Source organism: Natator depressus, chromosome 9 (genome assembly GCF_965152275.1).
Source record: "Natator depressus isolate rNatDep1 chromosome 9, rNatDep2.hap1, whole genome shotgun sequence".
Lineage (NCBI taxonomy): Eukaryota > Metazoa > Chordata > Testudines > Cheloniidae > Natator > Natator depressus.
The window spans coordinates 63,783,602-63,802,250 of record NC_134242.1 but is presented as its reverse complement, the minus strand read 5'-3'; the positions used below and the strand labels follow the sequence as shown (position 1 = coordinate 63,802,250).

Genomic DNA, 18,649 nt, shown 5'->3' with positions numbered 1-18,649 from the left:
GAAGATGGGAGAAGGGGTGGGAAATTGTGTGTGTGATTAGCCCTGGAGGATGAGGCCTTCCATGTGGCTCAGCACTGATCTGAAGTGAGGGGGAGCTCAGTCCTGGCCTCTGCTGAGACTGAGAAGGGGCCAAATGCACAGTGATGGGGAAGGGATTGTGATGGGGACACCTGTCTGTGGAGTCCCATCAAATTCATTGCATACAGGCCAAAGAGCAAACGTCAGACCATAACAACTTTAATTCACTGCCACAGCAAGCTGGGTCTGAGCAAGTGACCCCTGGCCATTACTTGATCTATACTGAACTCTGTTTGGCAGTCTCCCACTGCTGGTCTAACACAGATTTGGTTCTAACAGTGTTCGGAACAGCAGGAGCACTAGCGTGGATCAGCCACTGACTGTGTAACCACAGCTTTGAGCAGAGTTAGGTCAATGACACAGCTCTTTTATTTAAAAAAAAAGAAAAGAAAAGAAAAGAGAGCCTGTGGCTGATCTACACTAGTGATCCCAGTGCTAGAGCAATGGTGGGAGGTTTCAAAGACAGCTCAGTGCAGATGCAGCAGATAAGGTGAAAGGCTCCAGTCCCCAGAGCCAGTCAGCCCCCAAGGGCCTGGATTTTCCTTAAGGAAGTCAGAAGACACTAGTAGAGGGCAGCACTACCTAATTCTCTCAGCTCCTCTCTGAGTCCGGGCCTGACACCAAGCCTTGTGTCTATGGCACTCCTTGTGCAGGAGCACCTGGGAAGGTTTAACTAATGAGATCCCTCACTTCAGACCCTTTCCTTTGACATGCAGCCCCTGCACTAGCTTGTCCTCTCATCACTGCTGAGAAGGAGATTCTGCAATTTCATTTCAATAGAGATGACTGAAAATGAACCTCTGCAACCAGCCCAGGGTCCTTGATATCCACAACACTATTAACACCATAGGAAAACAATAATGAATATGCAATGCACTTCTAGTCAAGTGTCCCCTCTGAGGAACAGGGATGGTCAGTGTAAATAAGTCTCTTTTTTTTTTTTTGTAACAAATGAGTGTTTGCTTATTTAATTTAGACTAGTACCTGTTAGTAAATATTAACCCTTTTTTTGTTCTTGTATAGTAAATTCATTTACATATTAATTATTCTCCCAAAATCTTTATGGTATTAGCAAAAAGTGTGTTTGAATTCTAAAAGTGTTGATTTTTAACCTGTGAGTGACCTATATTCAGGAACTTCATGTGATCAAATATTAGACTGTACTTCATTATGGCTGGTGCCTCCAAGCCTATAGGAAAAGAGGTGTCCGTGGAGTCCCATCAAATTCATTGCATACAGGCCAAGGAAACAGTGGTTTCTCTGGCGCAGGTTGAGGGGTGTATGCAACTTGTGTCAAGGCTGAAATGACTGTGGAGACTGAATTCCTTCAGATCCCAGGAGAGGGTGGTTTCTCTGCAACAGCAGAGTTCAGATCTGTTGGTGAAAAAGAGCAAACAAGGGATGCACAGGTTTGAATGACAAAGGAGACTAAATAGCCCTTGTGCTGTTGAAGATGCTATTGTGACCCTCTGCTTCACACTGGGGACCAGCAATGGCGAAAGCAAGAACAGGCAAGAATGGTCTCCTCTTTGACAGGAGTAGGAGGCATGTGGGAGGTGGCAGCAGGTCAAGACTGACAGGTGTTGTTGCAGTGTTAAACTAAATCCCTTCCTCTATAAATAACACTGGCAATATTAATGAAAACCCCAGATACATTTTATTTGTGTAGGAAGATCAATGCTGTTTAAAAATCCCTCATTTCAAAACTTGACACTTCTCCAGATGCCATACAATGTATGCACCTCTGGTGCTTCAAGGCTCCTCAGTGCCAGGAGAGAACAGTTAGCAGTTTTGCAGTATAGAGGAAGTGACTTTATACCAGCTGGAGGATCACTTCCAGTGGCCTCAAAGACCTGATCTGTCCAAAAGCAAGTCTAAATAGTCATGTCGGGTTGTGTTCAGGCCAAACCTACCAACCAGGACTCAGAATCAACAACAAAACAGAGGGAGAGAAGTATCTAGTAAGCCCGTATGACTTATGGGGACGTTACTAGGCCCTATCAACATGGGTGGAACAACACAGTTTAATTGATTTGTGGCCAAATAGGGTTCTACAATAGTTTGGCCACTTGGAGGGGAAACCCGGCTGTTACATTGACTCCTTTGAACAAGTCACTTCACCTTTCTGCCTCCATTTCCATGCCTAAAATGGGAACAGCAATATCCACCTACCCACTGATCCCAAAGGGGCAAGGCGAGATTTAATTCATTAGTGAATGTTTGTAAAATTTGTGGACGACAAAAAGCGCTATGCAAGTCCAATCTCGTGAGGTGCTGAACACCCTTGTTGGGTTAAATGCTGACGTTCTTACTCCAGTGTTACTTGGGCAACTGATGTCGGTGGGGGTAAGGCCTGAGAAAAGACTAAGAATTCTCTGTGTCTCTAGATTTGTATAAGGTTGCCCATCACTGTGGTATCTGGGCACATGATGTGACTGCAGTAGGGAGCTGAGGGCACTAGACCTTTTTCTGGGGTATTATTACAGCAGATAGAGCTGTTGTGACCTGCACTCTGCCCCTTGTTTTCCTGGTCAGCAAGGCTGCTCTCCAGTCTTTTGGCTTTGAGTCTGTATGTGCTGGGGCTGAGGTGGTGGTCTGGCACCAGCTGACTGGGGGCCTGGCTCCAGTCAAAGAGGCTCCCTTGTTCAGCTCCGTTACTGTCTCTGGGGCATTGTCTGTAAAGTTTCTCAACAAGGCGGATTTGTGCTGTTTGCCCATCTGGACCAGATCTACAATAAGAGGCACTGTGAGATTCGCCAAGACCTTTCCCCCTTTCTGCAGCCTGGCGCTTGGCCTCAGGCATGCAGAGATTTAAAGGGACACACGCTGCTCACTGTGCTGTGGCTTGCACTTGCCTGTAACAGGCTTCTAGACCAGTGACCATCCCACTTCTCCTGACAAGGCTGTCCTTGTCCACCTGGCAAACACTAGTTCCCTCCCTTGCCCCACCTTGCGTGTGGAGTGGAAGCCCCAGACATGGCTGTACAGCATGAGCACCAGCATCTCTGAGGAGGTGAGCCCTGCTTTGGGCACTGTCTGGGTTAGTTACATGTGAGCAGAGGGAACAGGCGAACCCAAAATGCCAGAGAGGGAGAATGATGGCACAAACATTTTTTGGGTTTTTTTTGTAGGACCTAAATAATGTTGCCTATTGCTTTTATTTCTTGGGGCAGAGCAGTGGATTTTTCTAAAATATTTCAGGTCTGCTCTTCCCCAGATTATTCGAATCCTTAAGATTCAGGCCTAAGTTACTTGACAAAACAACCTTGATGCAACTCCACTGACTTCAATAGAATTACAACAGCGATGAATTTGACCCAGTTTAAAATGATTCAGAGAGCCTAGTGGTGTTGGAAAGGGAAAACAGGTGGGGAATGGAAGGAGATTGGCGAGGGCCAATACTTCCTCCTTCTGCCCCTGTTATGGGTGAAAACACGTTCACCCCTTCCTGTCCCAGCAGGACTTTATCCTGCTCCCACTGCAGCTGGAGGCAACTCCACAGGCGAGATCAAAGGTGCTGATCCAGGGACACTAGCCATCCCCAGACTCATTACCCTCTGGTATCAGACAAGAAGGCCAACAGCACCTAAGAGAACGCTGCTGCCCAACAAAACCTTTTGAGGGAGATCAACTTTGGGTCCGACCTTGCCAGTTACTAAGCACCTCCTATTTGGTTCTGAGCACCATTAAGTTCCAGTTTAACTAGTGGGATTTAGGGGTGCTTATCACTCTCAGAATTGGGCCCTTATTTATTCTGACCTTTTAAAAACCTCTCCTTTCACTCCTACACCTGAAATCTGCGTTGGAGCTCTGCCTAACGTGCAAGCTCGGGTGGCTCTGCTCACTTCGGCAAGAGAAGAGAAGGGGAGTGGACTGGCTGGATCATGAGGAGAACTGGGAATGTTTCTTCACAGAGTAAGTCAAGAACATAAACATAGCCCCCTAGACAGACCCTTGAAGCCTTTTCCTTTACAGTGAACCATCTCCAGACCTGGCTCCAGTGCTCTCTGCCTTACTACCATTTTCATGCCCCAGCCTTCTGACCAGTCTCCTCAGAGTCTCAGCGAAGGCTGGGTGTCTTGCACTTGACATGCTCATCAAAAGGGGTGCCTCCCAGCAAGCGCCTCTACCCCATGGCCATAAAGAATCAAGGGTAAGAGCGAGGAGATGAGAAGGCCAAGAACGTAAATATCAGAGGAAGAGTTGATTACCCTATGGTGTCCACTGCTGCCTGGCCTGGTTTGCATGGCTGGATGGGCTTTGCCAGTTTAAGAAGAGCTCAAGATCTCATCAATAACCACAGTGGCAGCACAGCCCCCTTCATCACCATGCTAGGTTGTTGGCAGCTGGAGGATGGTACACAACCCTTCTAGCAGCACAGTGCATCCTAGCACCATGCTGAGGCTGTGTTGGGAGCACCATTATGGTGACTTCCATCCAGTCTGACCATGAATTGACTGTTGTCCACATTTCCAAAGCGGATTATGGAGAAGGACAGCACCCCCAGTAGCAGGGCATTGCCAAGGTAGGGCATTAGCAAGGTGGGCTATATCTGGGTTAAGGAGGACAGCACCTCCAGCAGCAAATACCCTCTGTCACTTTGCTGGGGTGTTGTGAGATGGCACCTGTCCAAGTTGTGCCACACAGTAGCCTAGCACCCCCAGCTCTGTGCTGGTGGGGGTACTGGAAAGATGGAGTGTCCCATTTTAGACTGACATGCTCCCAGCCATACATCATCCCATGTTACCATGCTGATTATGTATTGGTGGATGGAACATGTCTCTGTTTTGGAGGGCAGCAGCTCCAGCATCATAGCACCCTCTAAAGCCATACTGGGGAGTTGGACGATGAGCTTATCTTGGTTATGGACAGCTGCAGTGGAGCACTCCCCCAACTCCTTGCTGGGAGATGGAGCATGTCTAGATGATAAAGGCCAGTGCCTCAAGCAGCACAGCGAACCCAACGCCATGCTAGGGTATGGGTGGATGGAGCACGGCCAGGTCCTTACGGGCAGCATAGTGCCCCCTAACACCATGCAGAGTGTGCCCAAGTTTCTCAGCTGGTACTAGAAGTTCTGAGTCAGAGAGAAACAAGGTCCTGGCAAAGCTACTAGTGTCCTGACTGGTGCTGGTGGAAGGTTCTAGCCCACACAGCAGTGCGCACATGAGACCGGGAAGACGTAGGGTCTCCCCTGCCTGGCGCCATGTCACATCAGGGTGCCTGGTGGATGTCCTCGGACCGCAGCACTTTGTAGATCACCCAGTAGAAGATGTTAAACACCAGGAAGGTGAAGGGGAAGACGGCTCGGGAGATAGTGTCGATCCGCTTGGCCCTGTCGACATAGCGCCTGAGGATTGCCTCTCCCTCCCTCAGGAAGGGTGTCGGTGGAGCGGGGCCGTAGATGCTGGGACCCTCCACGGTGCTGCCATCCTTCACGTGCAGGCAGTGGCCTAGGCCGTAGCCACGGAAGTAGAAGCGGCTCTCACGGACGACCTCTTCCTCCTGGAGAGATGCAGATGAGAGGGGAAGGGAATGGCATGTGAATTCAGTGTCACTGGCCACAGTTAGACACCAGACAGTGAGAGATGGTGTTGCAGGAGTGTGTCTATACAGGGAGTGTATATATACACATGGCTTGTTTTGATTATATACAGTGTATCTGTATACTGTATGGAGATGTGTGTGTGTGTGTGTATATATAGTCCTACATATACACACTATCTATACCAGCACATGGATATATCAAATTTAGAAATACCAAATACTGTCACACACATTTATAAGCCTGGATTGTGCAGGTAGAAGGGTCAGGCTAGCAGATCCCATAGCAGGAAGTCCCACTGTAGCCAATGGGATTGTGCATGGGCCCAGGGATTCACACTCACGCATGCCTTTGCTGGGCCAGGGCTGTGCTTTCCATGCATCTGTCCCATAGGCAGTGATGTGTGAGTAGCTAAGACAGTGGTTCTCAACCTGCGGGTCACTTGTGGACCCATCAGCACACAGCTGTGACATCCTCAGGGCCATACAGGTAGTGTGTATATATATATATCATGTGGATGTGGCCCACATAAATGGAGAGAGCTGCATATGCAGCCTACAATGGTAAATAGGTTGAGAACTACTGAGCTAAGATAATCATAGACTTTAAGGTCAGAAGGGACCATTATGATTGTCTAGTCTGACCTGCACAACACAGGCTACAGAATCTCACCCACCCACTCCTGTAACAAACCCCTAACCTATGTCTGAACTACTGAAGTCCTCAAATCATGGTTTAAAGACTTCAAGGTACAGAGAATCCTCCAGCAAGTGACCTGTGCCCCATTCTGCAGAGGAAGGCGAAAAACCCCCAGGGCCTCTGCCAATCTGCCCTGGAGGAAAATTCCTTCCCGACCCTGAATATGGCGATCAGTTAAACCGACCCCGAATATGGCGATGAGCATGTGGGCAAGACTCACCAGCCAGACACCCAAGAAAGAATTCTCTGTAGTAACTCAGATCCCACCCCATCTAACATCCCATCACAGGCCATTGGGCATATCTACTGCGAATAGTTGAAGATCAGTTAATTGCCAAAATTAGGCTATCCCATCATATCATCCCTTCCATAAACTTATCAAGCTTAGTCTTGAAGCCAGATATGTCTTTTGCCCCCACTGCTTCCCTTGGAAGGCTGTTCCAGAACTTCACTCCTCTGATGGTTAGAAACCTTCGTCTAATTTCAAGTCTAAAATTCCTGATGGCCAGTTTATATCCATTTGTTCTTGTGTCCACATTGGTACTGATCTTAAATAATTCCTCTCCCTCTGTGGTATTTATCCCTCTGATATATTTATAGAGCGCAATCATATCTCCTCTCAGCCTTCTTTTGGTTAGGTTAAACAAATCAAGCTCTTTGAGTCTCCTTTCATAAGACAGACTTTCCATTCCTCGAATCATCCTAGTAGCCCTTCTCTGTACCTGTTCCAGTTTGAATTAATCTTTCTTAAACATGGGAGACCAGAACTGCACACAATATTCCAGATGAGGTCTCACCAGTGCCTTGTATAACAGTATTCCTTATCTCTACTGGAAATACCTCGCCTGATGCATCCCAAGACCGCATTAGCTTTTTTCACAGCAATATCACATTGGTGGCTCATAGTCATCCTGTGATCAACCAATACTCCGAGGTCCTTCTCCTCCTCTGTTACTTCCAAGTGATGCGTCCCCAGTTTATAACAAAAATTTTTGTTATTAATCCCGAAATGCATGGCCTTGCACTTCTCACTATTAAATTTCATCCTATTGCTATTACTCCAGTTTAATATTAATTAATTATTCATCCGTTCCACATAGTGTACTTCCCCCAAAGATCTGGAGCAGGAACCAGTTACGTGTATATACCAGCATAGAAAAGCCAGGAAATCACAGTTAAGTGCTTATCCAGCCCTGGTAAACTCTGAATTATTTTACCCACAACGTTCCCACCTCTGTGCACACAGCGTGCAGCCTGCACCTCGGGTCGGGCGGCAGAGCCGGGAATGGCTCTTCTCAAATTGCTCAGGAGGTTGAGGAGGCGTAGTGGAAGGAAATGGCTTGCATGCATGGTGGCAGGGTTCCAGTGGATGGGTGTGTTTCAGGGTGTTGTGGCTGATGGGAGGAACAGCGTGTTTGTAATAGCAGTCATCAGGGGTGTGAGGAGGACGCGCGCTGGGTTTTAGCAGTAGCTGATCGGGGGAAGGTTGAATGTGGAGGTGGAGGGAGGAGGCCAGTGCATTGCATGGTACACGGGTGATGTAAGAGCTGAAACTATTGCGCCTCTCCCCTCAGCTTCTCTTACTCCAGGCCTTCCCCATGCTGTCTCCACACAACCCTGCTCCCCCACATCCTCACCTGCCCCCATATTTCTCCTGCATAGCCCCTTGCCACCCGCTTGGGACTCCCCCATGCTGCTGCTGTATGATGGGTGAGCAGAGCAATAGGAGTAACCAGAGGGCAAATGGGGAAGAGGATTGTGGTGGGGGAGGTCAGGGCCTCCATATCAGTGCTTGAAGGACTTCCCAGCGCACTGAGGCAGCAGCCCCGCTGCGAGCCCCTGATGCACCATTGCCTTGATGCAGATGCCGACGCCCCCACTGTTTGCTGCTTGGGGTGCTTGAGAGCCATGGCAGCAGCGTCCGGGAAGCCAAAGTGTCCCTGCCTGGAGACATTATCCTTGGAAGAGTTACCAGGCCAGGGCTGGAGAACATAAGAACGGCCATACTGTGTCAGACCAAAGGTCCATCTAGCCCAGTATCCTGTCTTCCAACAGTGGCCAATGCCAGGTGCTCCAGAGGGAATGAACAGAACAGGTAATCATGAAGTGATCCATCCCCTGTCGCCCATTCCCAGCTTCTGGCAAACAGAGGCTAGGGACACCAATGCTGCCCATCCTGGCTAATAGCCATTGATGGACCTATCCTCCATTAATTTATCTAGTTCTTCTTTGAACCCTGTTATAGTCTTGGCCTTCACAACGTCCTCTGGCAAGGAGTTCCACAGGTTGACTGTGTGTTGTGTGAAAAAAATACTTCCTTTTGTTTGTTTTAAACCTGCTGCCTATTCATTTCATTTGGTGGCCCCTAGTTTGTGTGTTATGAGAAGGAGCAAATAACACTTTCTTTCTTACTTTCCCCACACCAGTCATGATTTTATAGACCTCTATCATATTCCCCCTTAGTCATCTCTTTTCCAAGGTGAAAAGTCCATACTCCTGATAATTTTTGTTGCCCTTTTCAGAACCTTTTCCAATTCCAATATATCTTTTTTGAGATGGGGCGACCACATCTCCACACAGTATTCAAGATGTGGGTGCGCCATGGATTTATATAGAAGCAATCGGATATTTTTGGTCTTATCATCTATCCCTCTCTTAATGATTCCCAGCATTCTGTTCACTTTTTTTGACTGCTGCTGCACATTGAGTGGATGTTTTCAGAGATCTATCCACAATGACTCCAAGATCTCTTTCTTGAGTGGTAACAGCTAATTTAGACCCCATCATTATATATATATATATGTTATGTTTTCCATGTTTATGGAGACTCACTGCAATCACTGGAGTGTGAAAGAGAGGGACTGTAATACAAAAAATGTTAACAACCCCTTAACTCTGGGTTACTACCGATGACTCCACGATGCAGGGATACAGTGGCAGGTGGTGTAAAGGTCTGATCAGCATCCGCTTGGGATGGGTGGGTGGGCCCCACTATCTCTATACATTGTGAGGACATGTAGCGAACGACACCCATTGTTGTGTGTCTATAGAACAAGACTTAAAGACATAAGCAGCCATATTATAATATGATTGCAGGCAGTGCTCAGGGCCCCAGAATTGATGCCCAGGCTGCTGGGGCGCTGTAGGTGAACTCTGGGCTGCTGTTTCTAACCCTGTCTGCTTACACTGTATTATCATCCCATAGAGGCCAGGGCCAGAATAATCTACCTCAATGAGGAGTTCCAAGGCTGAAATATTTAGTGGGCCAAATTTAGTCCTGGCATCAACAGGATCCATCAGCCCTTCAATGGACTTGCTCCCAACTATGCCAGCGATTATTTTGGAAAGAAATATGATCTTGAGGTTAAACTATGGGGCTGGAACTCAGGTGACTTGGGATCAACATATGGCTCCGCCACAGACCTTGGACAAGTCATTTGATGTCTGTACCTCACTCCCCAAGCTTCTGTTTGTATGTTGTAACTCTTTCTCCTACCCACTCTCTTGTCTGTTTAGGTTGTAAGTTCTTCAGGGCTGAGACTGTCCCGTTCTGTTCAGAATGACTGATACAATGGGGTTCTGATCTCAGTTGGGGGTCTCTGAACACTATTGTCCTACAGACAATCATGAAAAAGGTGTCGGTAAGGGGCTGTCTGATCCTCGGATGAAAGAAGCTACAGAAATGGTAAAGCATGATTATTCATCATCATCGTGCTTATTTCTCACTTTCACCAGGGTCCTCAGCACAGACCCACTCATCTCATTGCATGAATGAGCAGGGACCAAACTCCTCCCCAATGTTAGTTTCTGGGGTGGAGAGCAGCCAGCTTGGGGGCTCTCATGCAGAAAGAGCACTGACTTGGCTCTTTAACAGGTAACCTGCCTACTAAGCAAGTCTCTCCCAGGGGGGAGAACAGGGAGCTGGTAAATTATTGATATTAGTTTTCTTTCATTGAAGAGATTTATTTAGCTCTTTCTTTAGATTTACCGCTAGCTGCAAAATCCAGGAAAGCAGAGAGAGCGCTTGGAAGAATGGCGCGCACAGCAGGGTTGCTAAAGGTGAACTTCCAAGCCAGACAGAGGGTTGTGCCCTTCACTGATCCTTTAGGAGCTGGAATGTTACCTCAGCTTTTTCTTACACTGCAGAAGTAGACGCGGTTTGACTCGCCCCTGTTGGCTGGAGAAGTTTGGTGCTTTTGGGAGGAGGATCACCAAACCCCAAGACTGAACCCTGACCTGCAGTTATATTAGGCCTTGCCTAGACTGAGGCTGTGTCCCAAGAGCTGCCATTAATAGCAGCCATGACGCAGCTGCCATAGAGCAAATGTCTAGTGTAGGTAAGCAAACCTCCTCTTTGCACCCGTGGAGCAGCCTGACAGCCAGCTGAGCTGCACTGGCGCAAACTGCAGCTGATAGGCCAAGCTCTCTCTGTGTGGGGTTTGTACTGGTGCACCTCTGCTGGTGGGTGGAATTGGGGAAAATCCCTAGACAAGGCTCTGTCACTGGACCGGAGAGTCGGCTGGCTGTGCGGAAGAGAGACTGAAATCAAGAGATGTTAAACTTGACATTCGGAGTGGAATTCCCTCCCAGGCTGAAATCCTGCTTTGCCAGTTTCATCCAGAAGAGGGAGCAACTCTTGAGTAAAGCCCTGTGTTGGCAGCAAGCTTGAGCTACATTCTGCAGCCAGGTGCTTCCATTCTGTGGCACTCTGGTGCGGCCAACTCGAGTTTCGGTGGCAGTTCCAGGTATAGTACTTGAGTGAGGGTTGGATTCACCTAGACATGAATAATGCAATCACTAGGGAGTCCTCTTGGTTATTTAATCTGAGATGACCTTCTGTTTGTTTTATGCTGCCCTCAAATTGTAAATGTCCAGCGTGCTGCAGAACTTTGCATGGCAGCTGCATAACAAGCTGGCAGCAGACAGCGAGTCTGGGAGGTAGTCTGGGTTTCTGGGATAGGCACTCTAGCTGGGTGTTAAGACAATCAGCAGTGGAACTATGCTGTCACTGAAATTCGCACCATGTGTCAGATTTTAAATTGAATGCCCCCTTGAGAGGAAAGGTGCAGTTCACCTCTCAGAGAGTTATTCTTTCAGGCTGTCTGCAGACTCAGGCAGACTGCTGCACTGGTTCCATTTGCATCTGGAGAGTTTTCTTCCTGGCCGTAAGGGCTAGAAACACAGGCTGAGGTTCTCTGTTGCATCTCCAGGAAGTGCTCCACAGAACTCTCAGTCCTGGGGGTGGGCGGGCAAAGGTGACTTTAAGCCGGGGGCTCTGTTACGAGGTCTCCTCATGACAGCACTGCTGTTAAAAGCGACGACATAATGCCACCTTTGTGCCAATCCCCATCCATAGACTGCCATGGGGAAAAGCAGGCGGCTGCCTCTGGCTGGAGGGCTGTGCAAAAAGCAATCATTTCTTTCTGGCTTCAGCAAAGGTTCCACTCTAACAAGTGGCTCTGTGCAAAAGGCATTGTAGTCTAATGCAGTGGTTCTCAAACTTTTGTACTGGTGACCCCTTTCACATAGCAAGCCTCTGAGTGCCCCCCCCCCTTATAAATTAAAAACACTTCTTATATATTTAACATCATTATAAATGCTGGAGGCAAAGTGGGGTTTGGGGTGGAGGCTGACAGCTCATGACCCCCCCAATGTAATAACGTCATGACCCCCTGAGGGGTCCCGACTCCCAGTTTGAGAACCCCTGGTCTAGTGTGTCCCATGAGCCAGGAAGACTTTACTCTGTTACACCTGTGCAATCCCAACTCTCTTCAAATTAGGCCCTTGGTGAGATGTGTGCAAACTCCCCCCCCCCCGGCATCTGCCGCAGACTGGCCTTGTCACTGGAATGTAGGACACAATCCTATCAACAAGGCACAAGAAGGAACAGACTCCAGCTCTCTCTGTCCCCAGCTTTGTCTACACTTGGGGGTTTGCCTCAGTTCCAGCCATTGATACCTGGCCACCAGCCTAGCCTCCCCAATGCAAACCCCTAGGGTAGCCAGGTAAAGCTGCTGGAACCAGTGGAGCTGGAAGCCAGGTTAAGATGCACTTGGGAAAATGGGAGCTGACAGCACTTCACCCTGCCTACGCTTGGGGTTTGTACCACTGCAACCACGCTGGTGCCTGGCCAGCAAAGGCTGAAATCAGGACTCCCTGTCAGCACAGGCAGGCCTTAGCTATGCAGGTTCTGCAGTGTTAACAGCAGTAACACTCAGCACACACTTATGATAGTGGCTCTGTCAGCAGCTCTGGCTCTCCTACAGCCCAGGGGCTGAGAACGGCTGAGTAAGAAGGTGTCAGTTCTGCGCAGACCCTGTTCAGAATGGAGCTGTGCTTTAAACAGCTTCAGTTAGGGCCCCAACTACACTCCAGACACAGCTGTGCCAGGGGACCCGGTAACAGCACTGTAATGCTGCCAGTCTGGAGCACAGATTGGCCCTTACGATGGAAACTCCTTGGAGCAGGCAGCTGGGCCCAGTTCTGCTCTTTGCGAGGCTGGGGAAAATCACTGGGTTCAGTAGGTTTGTCCCGGATTTACACTGGGGAGACAGAGCAGAATGTCTCCTCTTGTCTTTAATGGCGCTTTAAGTGGAAGGATTGCATACACGCTGATGGCACAAAATATGCCGGTGAGTAATTATGCAGAAGGGAAACCAGGAACATCCAATCTAAGTTGGCTTCTATTATCCCTTTTGAATTATGGAGCTGTGAATTCAGAGTAGGGAGGTGGTACAGGAAGCTGGCTGTGCCGAGGGAGATGAGTGGGGCTGAGGCAGCTCGGAGGTGTGCACGGATGACTGGTAAGACAGCTGGACTTTCTGGGACTGGTGGGGGTCTGCAACAGGATGCCTAGGGGGGCTGCGAGAGATCACAAAGGGAGACCAGCAGGGGAGGAGACATGCAGGGTTGCAGTGCGTTGTTAGTAGCAAACATGGGCATTTTATTTTGCCTGACAGTGAAACTCTTCAGAAGGTTCCTTTGAGGATGTTGGGGAGTCCAAGAGCAGCACTAACAAAAATACAGGAAGCCATTCTGAGCTGCCCCGAGTGTGACAGTCCTGATTGCACGCCCAAATACACTCTCTCCACTCTGAGCTGCCCCGAGTGTGACAGGCCTGAGTGCACACCCAAATACACTCTCACCGCTTGGACCTGTACTGAGTTTATTAGTCTTGTTTCCACCCTCACCACTCTGACCTGCACCGATCCCTGTTCTCACTGAATTTAGCATTCAGGTTAGAACACTGTTTGCTTGCCCTGCACTCACCTGCCTTCACCTGTCGCACCTTTCTGAACACCATATGCATGTCCTCACTGTGCTGGACTTTGTGTGTTTATGACCAGAGTTTCTCTGCCCAGGGGTTCTCCAAGGTCTTCTTACGCCACCCCTCTCCCAGTGCACTGGCCTGTCCAGCTGTAGTCACTGTCCTCAGGCACGAAGGCTCAGGCGAGCTGCTGCCGCTCCTGGGAGTGCGTTTGGAAGAAATTCCCAGGATCACTGGTAAGAAAGCTCTGACTCAGGGGTGGGCAAACTTTTGGGCCTGAGGGGCACATCGGGTTGTGGAAATTGTATGGCGGGCCATGAATGCTCACAAAATTGGGGGTAGGGGTGTGGGAAGGGGTGAGGACTCCGGCTGGGGGTGCAGGCTCTGGGATGGGGCCAGAAATGGGGAGTTCAGGGTGTGGATGGGGGCTCCAGGTTGGGGTGCGGGGTGGGTGGGTGAGGGCTGGAGTTGAGGGGTTTGGGGTGTAAGAGGGGGCTCCAGGCTGGGACCAAGGGGTTCGGAGGTTGGGAAGGGGTCAGAGCTGGGGAAGGGGGTTGGAGTACAGAGGAAGAGTATGAGGGCTCTGGATGGGGATGTAGGCTCTAGAGTGGGGCTGGGGATAAGGGGCTTGGGGTACAAGAGGGGGCTCTGGGCTGGGATCGAGGGGTTCAGAGGGCAGGAGGGGGATTAGGGCTGTGGCAGGGGATTGGAGTGCAGGGGGGAGCTCAGGGGTGCAAGCAGCTCCTGGAAGCTTGTCCTCCCTCCGGCTCCAAGGCGTGGCAAGGCGGCTCTGCACGCTTCCCTGTCTGCAGTTGCCGCCCTGCTGCTCCCTTTGGTCAGGAACCACGGCCAATGGGAGCTGCGGGGGCAGTACCTGTGGACGGGGCAGCGCGCAGAGCCACCTGGCTATGCCTTCGCTTATTATGTAGAAGCCAGAGGGGGGTCATGCCAGCTGCTTCCTGGGAGCCATGTGGAGTGGGGCAAGCCCCCGCCCCACTCCCGACTGGAGCTGAGGGCCGCATTAAATGGTTTGATGGACCAGATGTAGCCTGTGGGCCGTAGTTTGCCCACCCCTGCTCTGACTGGACACTTCCATGGTCCCTAGAGAGCTGCTTTGTCTGCCCATGGGGAATCTGTAAGAAGCAGTGACTGGCATGCAGGACAGGAGATTGCCCTTCTGAGGAGAGATGCGGAGTAGAAGCCTCAAAAGGAAGACGGGGAGATGACTAGACACAGGATTGGGGGTCAGAATGCCTGAATTTTAGACCCGGCTCTGCCATTGTTTCACTGTGGGGCTTCAGGCAAGACCCTTCACGTCTTAGTCCCTCTGAGGGATGTTTGCAAAAATGCTTTGGAGAAGGTGCATGTCAAGGAATGTGACAGTGTTGCTTCATAGATCAGCAACGCATCTTCTATACATCAGTCACCCCCTGCCTGAGGACTTATCATTACCCCTATTTTACAGAGAGGGAAACTGAGGCACATAATGGCAGAATGCTTTGCCCCAGGTCAGACAGTGACAGAGCTGGGATTGGAACCCAGAAATTCCTGCCGTGTCCTAGTCACTATGTACCCCTGCCCTGAACAGTGAGATTGTTTCACTCCCTTTAAATCTGAACACCCCCCACTCCCCGCAAGTACGTTTGTGGCTCTCATCTTCCAAGCCTTTGAGCATCCCTGCAGGATAACTTTGCTGTGGCGCCAGGCCAGGCCACGGATGCAGCTATCCCCACTGGAAAGGCCTACCCCATTTTTCCGTGGGTGAGGGTGCAGGCGTGAGCTTGGTGGGGTTGGGGGAGGTTAACATAAAAGAAGGGGACAGAATGGGCTGAGCCAGGGAGGTTTCTCACGGGGGGTGGTTGGTTTGCTTTTACCCTGGAGCTGGAGCTGCAGAACTGAGAGAGTGTTCTGTAGGTGGGCTCGTGGCTGCGCAGGGTGTTCAGCAGCTGCAAGGGCTCCAGGCTGGGCGTCTGGCTGCTCAGGCCCTTTTGGAATCCAATAGTGCAGACCAAACAAAAGCAGGACAATGGATGATTGGTGGCTCCACCAGCCAGCACACATGCACAGAAGCTTTGAGCAAAGGCCGTAGTGCCAGGGAAAAGGAGGTGCGGTATAATGGGCAAGGGTGAAGGGTGCCCACCCGGTGATGCAGTGCTGGGGAGAGTGAAGTGGCGGGTTATGGAGGAATGTATCTTAGGCAGCACAGCGCCCCTAGCACGGGTGTCTGGAGAGGTGGGATAACAGCACTGTGCCCACACGCAATACGGATGTGCCCGGAACATGTCCAGACTGAGGGTCTGATTTTGGCAGGTGCTGAGCACCCTGATCTCACATTAACCGCAACAGAAGATACGGACGCGTGTCCCCTTTCAGGATGGAATGAGGGAGTGGGGCTGATGGCCTGCAGTCAGGCTCTGCAGGCCTGATTCTGCCCTGCAGCTTGGGTCGTGCATTCACACCTGGGCCAGGTGGCTGTCACACGCTCCCCTTCTGGTCAGAGGCAGGGAAGAATCAGGCCCCTTATTCACCAGGCTCCACTGAGCCTTTCCTTCTGAATAATCAGGATCTGCAGTAGTTACGTTATCCACCGGAGGGCACCCACCCAGCTCCTCTGAATGTAATGAGCACAGTGGAAAGTGAGAAGCACAACTTAATTACAAATTGAATAGGAGGGCTGCAACGTGCCAGCCCTGGAGCTGGCTGCCTGGGCTTGCCAATCTCATGGAAATCAGGCCTCGTCTGTTTCTTCCAGGGAACACTTTGGCCCGTTTTATTTCTATCCGCCTTTTGCTCCCTGCCTTGGAGCCCCCTGGAAGGCAGCAGGGAGGCTCCTGCTGATGATGGGGTGTTGGCACAACCTCCACCTGAGCAGATTGCCTCATGGCCCGGGCAGCTGGCTCGGCTGGAGGAAGAGGAGCTTCGGTGAGGGCTGGTGTCTGAGCCCAGGCCCCACTCAGCTGTCGCAATCCACGGCCAGTTGGTGCAGAGACTTGGGGAGGCTGGTTTTCTGCCTTGGCCGGGGTCGCTTGCCGGTCATGAGCAGCAGCATATGGGCCTGGCATATGGGCACTCCCCAGCCTCTAGTGCAAGCAGGCAGGGGCCCTTCACTTCAGATCAGAGCTCCACTATTAACAAGCACCATCTATCTGGGCTCGGTCACTAGGCAACCAACACGCAGCTCCAGCTCGGCAATGCTGCTTTTACTTATTTAGAGCCTGTTTGATGTCCTGACTGTTGATTAGCAGCATATCCTCTGTTGCCATGACAACATACTGATAACCCTGCCCCTGGGACAACACACCCACACCTTAAAGCACAGAGAGTGATGGCATTTCCTGCAGGAGAAAAGCGGCTGCCCTGGATTAATCCTGTGCCCCCGCCCAGCCTGCTGGCCCAGGATGGGGCTCCAAGGGGAGATCTCTGGGGACCACACACACAGTCCTTTCTCTGCTCGGTGTATTGATGCCTCCTGCTGGCAGGAGTGCTAGGCCCTAGAGGAGGTTTTGCCAGGCCTCCTGTTTCCACCCACTGAGTCTGGGGTTAGGATGGGCAGCGTGACTGAGCTGGCGGCACTGTGCCTCAGGGCCTCCCCCATCTCGGGCCTGATCTGATCCCAGCCACATCAATGATAAATCTCTTCTTAGCTTTAATGGGAGCAGGACTGGGCCTCGTGAGGCTCATACTGAGGGCAGCAGGATGCTTCGGGGATATTTTACAGGTGTCTCGGGGCTGTGCGATCCCAGAGCTGGCTCTGCTCAAGGCAGCTCGCAGGTAACAGAACCCTCCAGCCAGGCCTGGGCCCACGGGCCATAGGCGGAAGGAATAAGGTGCCATCAGGCCTTTGGCAGGCCACTGTCTCCCGCAGCTCGATGTTATAACTGGGCTCCATGCCCCCCGTAACGAGGCACTGCCTGCTCCCAGCCTCCCTGTTGTCATTCTAAGATGGCTGGGAATTTGCTGGGCAGCAGGTTTGCAGGCTGGTGAGTCTCGTAAGGCTCACTTCCTGGGTGCCCCAAGCCTGGGTGCATCTCACAGGGCAGTCCCCTGGGCTCCCTGGAGCAGAAGCTCTGGGACACGACTGAGAGAGCCTAGTTAAACTCCCGGCGCAGGCCTCTCCAACCACTCAGGGCTCCGGGGGTGGTCGAGTGCAGAGCGTGGGCCAGGGAGGGCCAGCCGGGGAGATCCCCGCTGGCCAGTCCCATGGTAATGCTGAGGGTGTTGTGTGTGCTGGAGGGTTTGGGGGGACTCACCATCCTCTGGCGCCGCTGCCTCCTGCGCAGGCGCACGAACTCCTTGTGCTGGCGGGAGACGAAGTTGACGGCCGCATATTCCAGCAGGGCGGCGAAGACAAAAAGCAGGCACACGGCCATCCAGATGTCAATGGCCTTCACGTAGGAGACCTGCAAACCGGCATGGAGGGGGAGTCTGGTCAGAGAGCACAGGGCCTGGGCTGCTCCTGCCTATGGGGACATGGCCATCCTCTGGCCCCAGGCCTCCCACAGCCCTCTGCTAGACAGAGCCTCTCACCATCTCCTCGGGCCTGCCCAGCCCCTTTCACTTCTCTCTCCTCCCTTTTTCAGCCACACTTCCCCCTCCCCCACCCTCTCTGTCCTTCCCTCGCTCTGCCTCTCACTCTTTTCATTCCCCGCATCTCTGACCCCAGAGATGATTGTGCTAAGGCAGTAAGGAGCGGCCCTGTGTGGGGCCGACCGAGGGGCCATGAAAAGAGGGGAAGAAGAAAATCAATTATGCAGCACTTGACGCATTTTCTACCCATGTGCCTCCTCCCGGCTCCTGCTTTTATTAACCCAAAGCAGCTTTCGCCTCCTGTTGTCGCTGTCGCTGCTTCACTGGGCCCCTGGGCAGAACAGCCGTGGGGCTCTGCTGGCTTGGCCAGCAGCCCTCCCCGGCATGGTGTCCTTCCGAGTGCTGCAAGAGACAAGGAAGGTCTTGCTCCCCCTTGGCCCTGACTGACCCAAGGGCTTGCCCTTCCCAGGCTGGCTTCTTGTCCCTTCCTGAGGACTGACTGAATGGGAGCCCCTTAACCAACGCCACAGTAGACG

The 18,649-nt window shown here is 51.3% G+C and overlaps 1 protein-coding gene and 1 long non-coding RNA gene across 2 annotated transcripts in view; one reads left to right on the top strand and one right to left on the bottom strand.

Moving 5' to 3' along the window:
- Positions 1–1,399: 1,399 nt before the first annotated feature.
- LOC141994209 (glycine receptor subunit alpha-4) overlaps positions 1,400–18,649 on the bottom strand; it is a 40,270-nt gene continuing 23,020 nt past the window's right edge. The window contains exons 8-9 of the mRNA XM_074964402.1: positions 17,837–17,986; positions 1,400–5,580 (exon numbers count right to left, since the gene is read on the bottom strand). Of these exons, the coding sequence (XP_074820503.1) occupies positions 5,290–5,580; positions 17,837–17,986 (441 nt within the window). The 3' untranslated portion in view covers positions 1,400–5,289. The remainder of the gene's footprint in view (positions 5,581–17,836; positions 17,987–18,649) is intronic.
- The window catches only part of LOC141994210 (uncharacterized), a 44,332-nt gene continuing 38,750 nt past the window's right edge, over positions 13,068–18,649 (top strand). The window contains exons 1-2 of the long non-coding RNA XR_012641039.1: positions 13,068–13,122; positions 13,681–13,822. This is a non-coding gene — a long non-coding RNA (uncharacterized LOC141994210). The remainder of the gene's footprint in view (positions 13,123–13,680; positions 13,823–18,649) is intronic.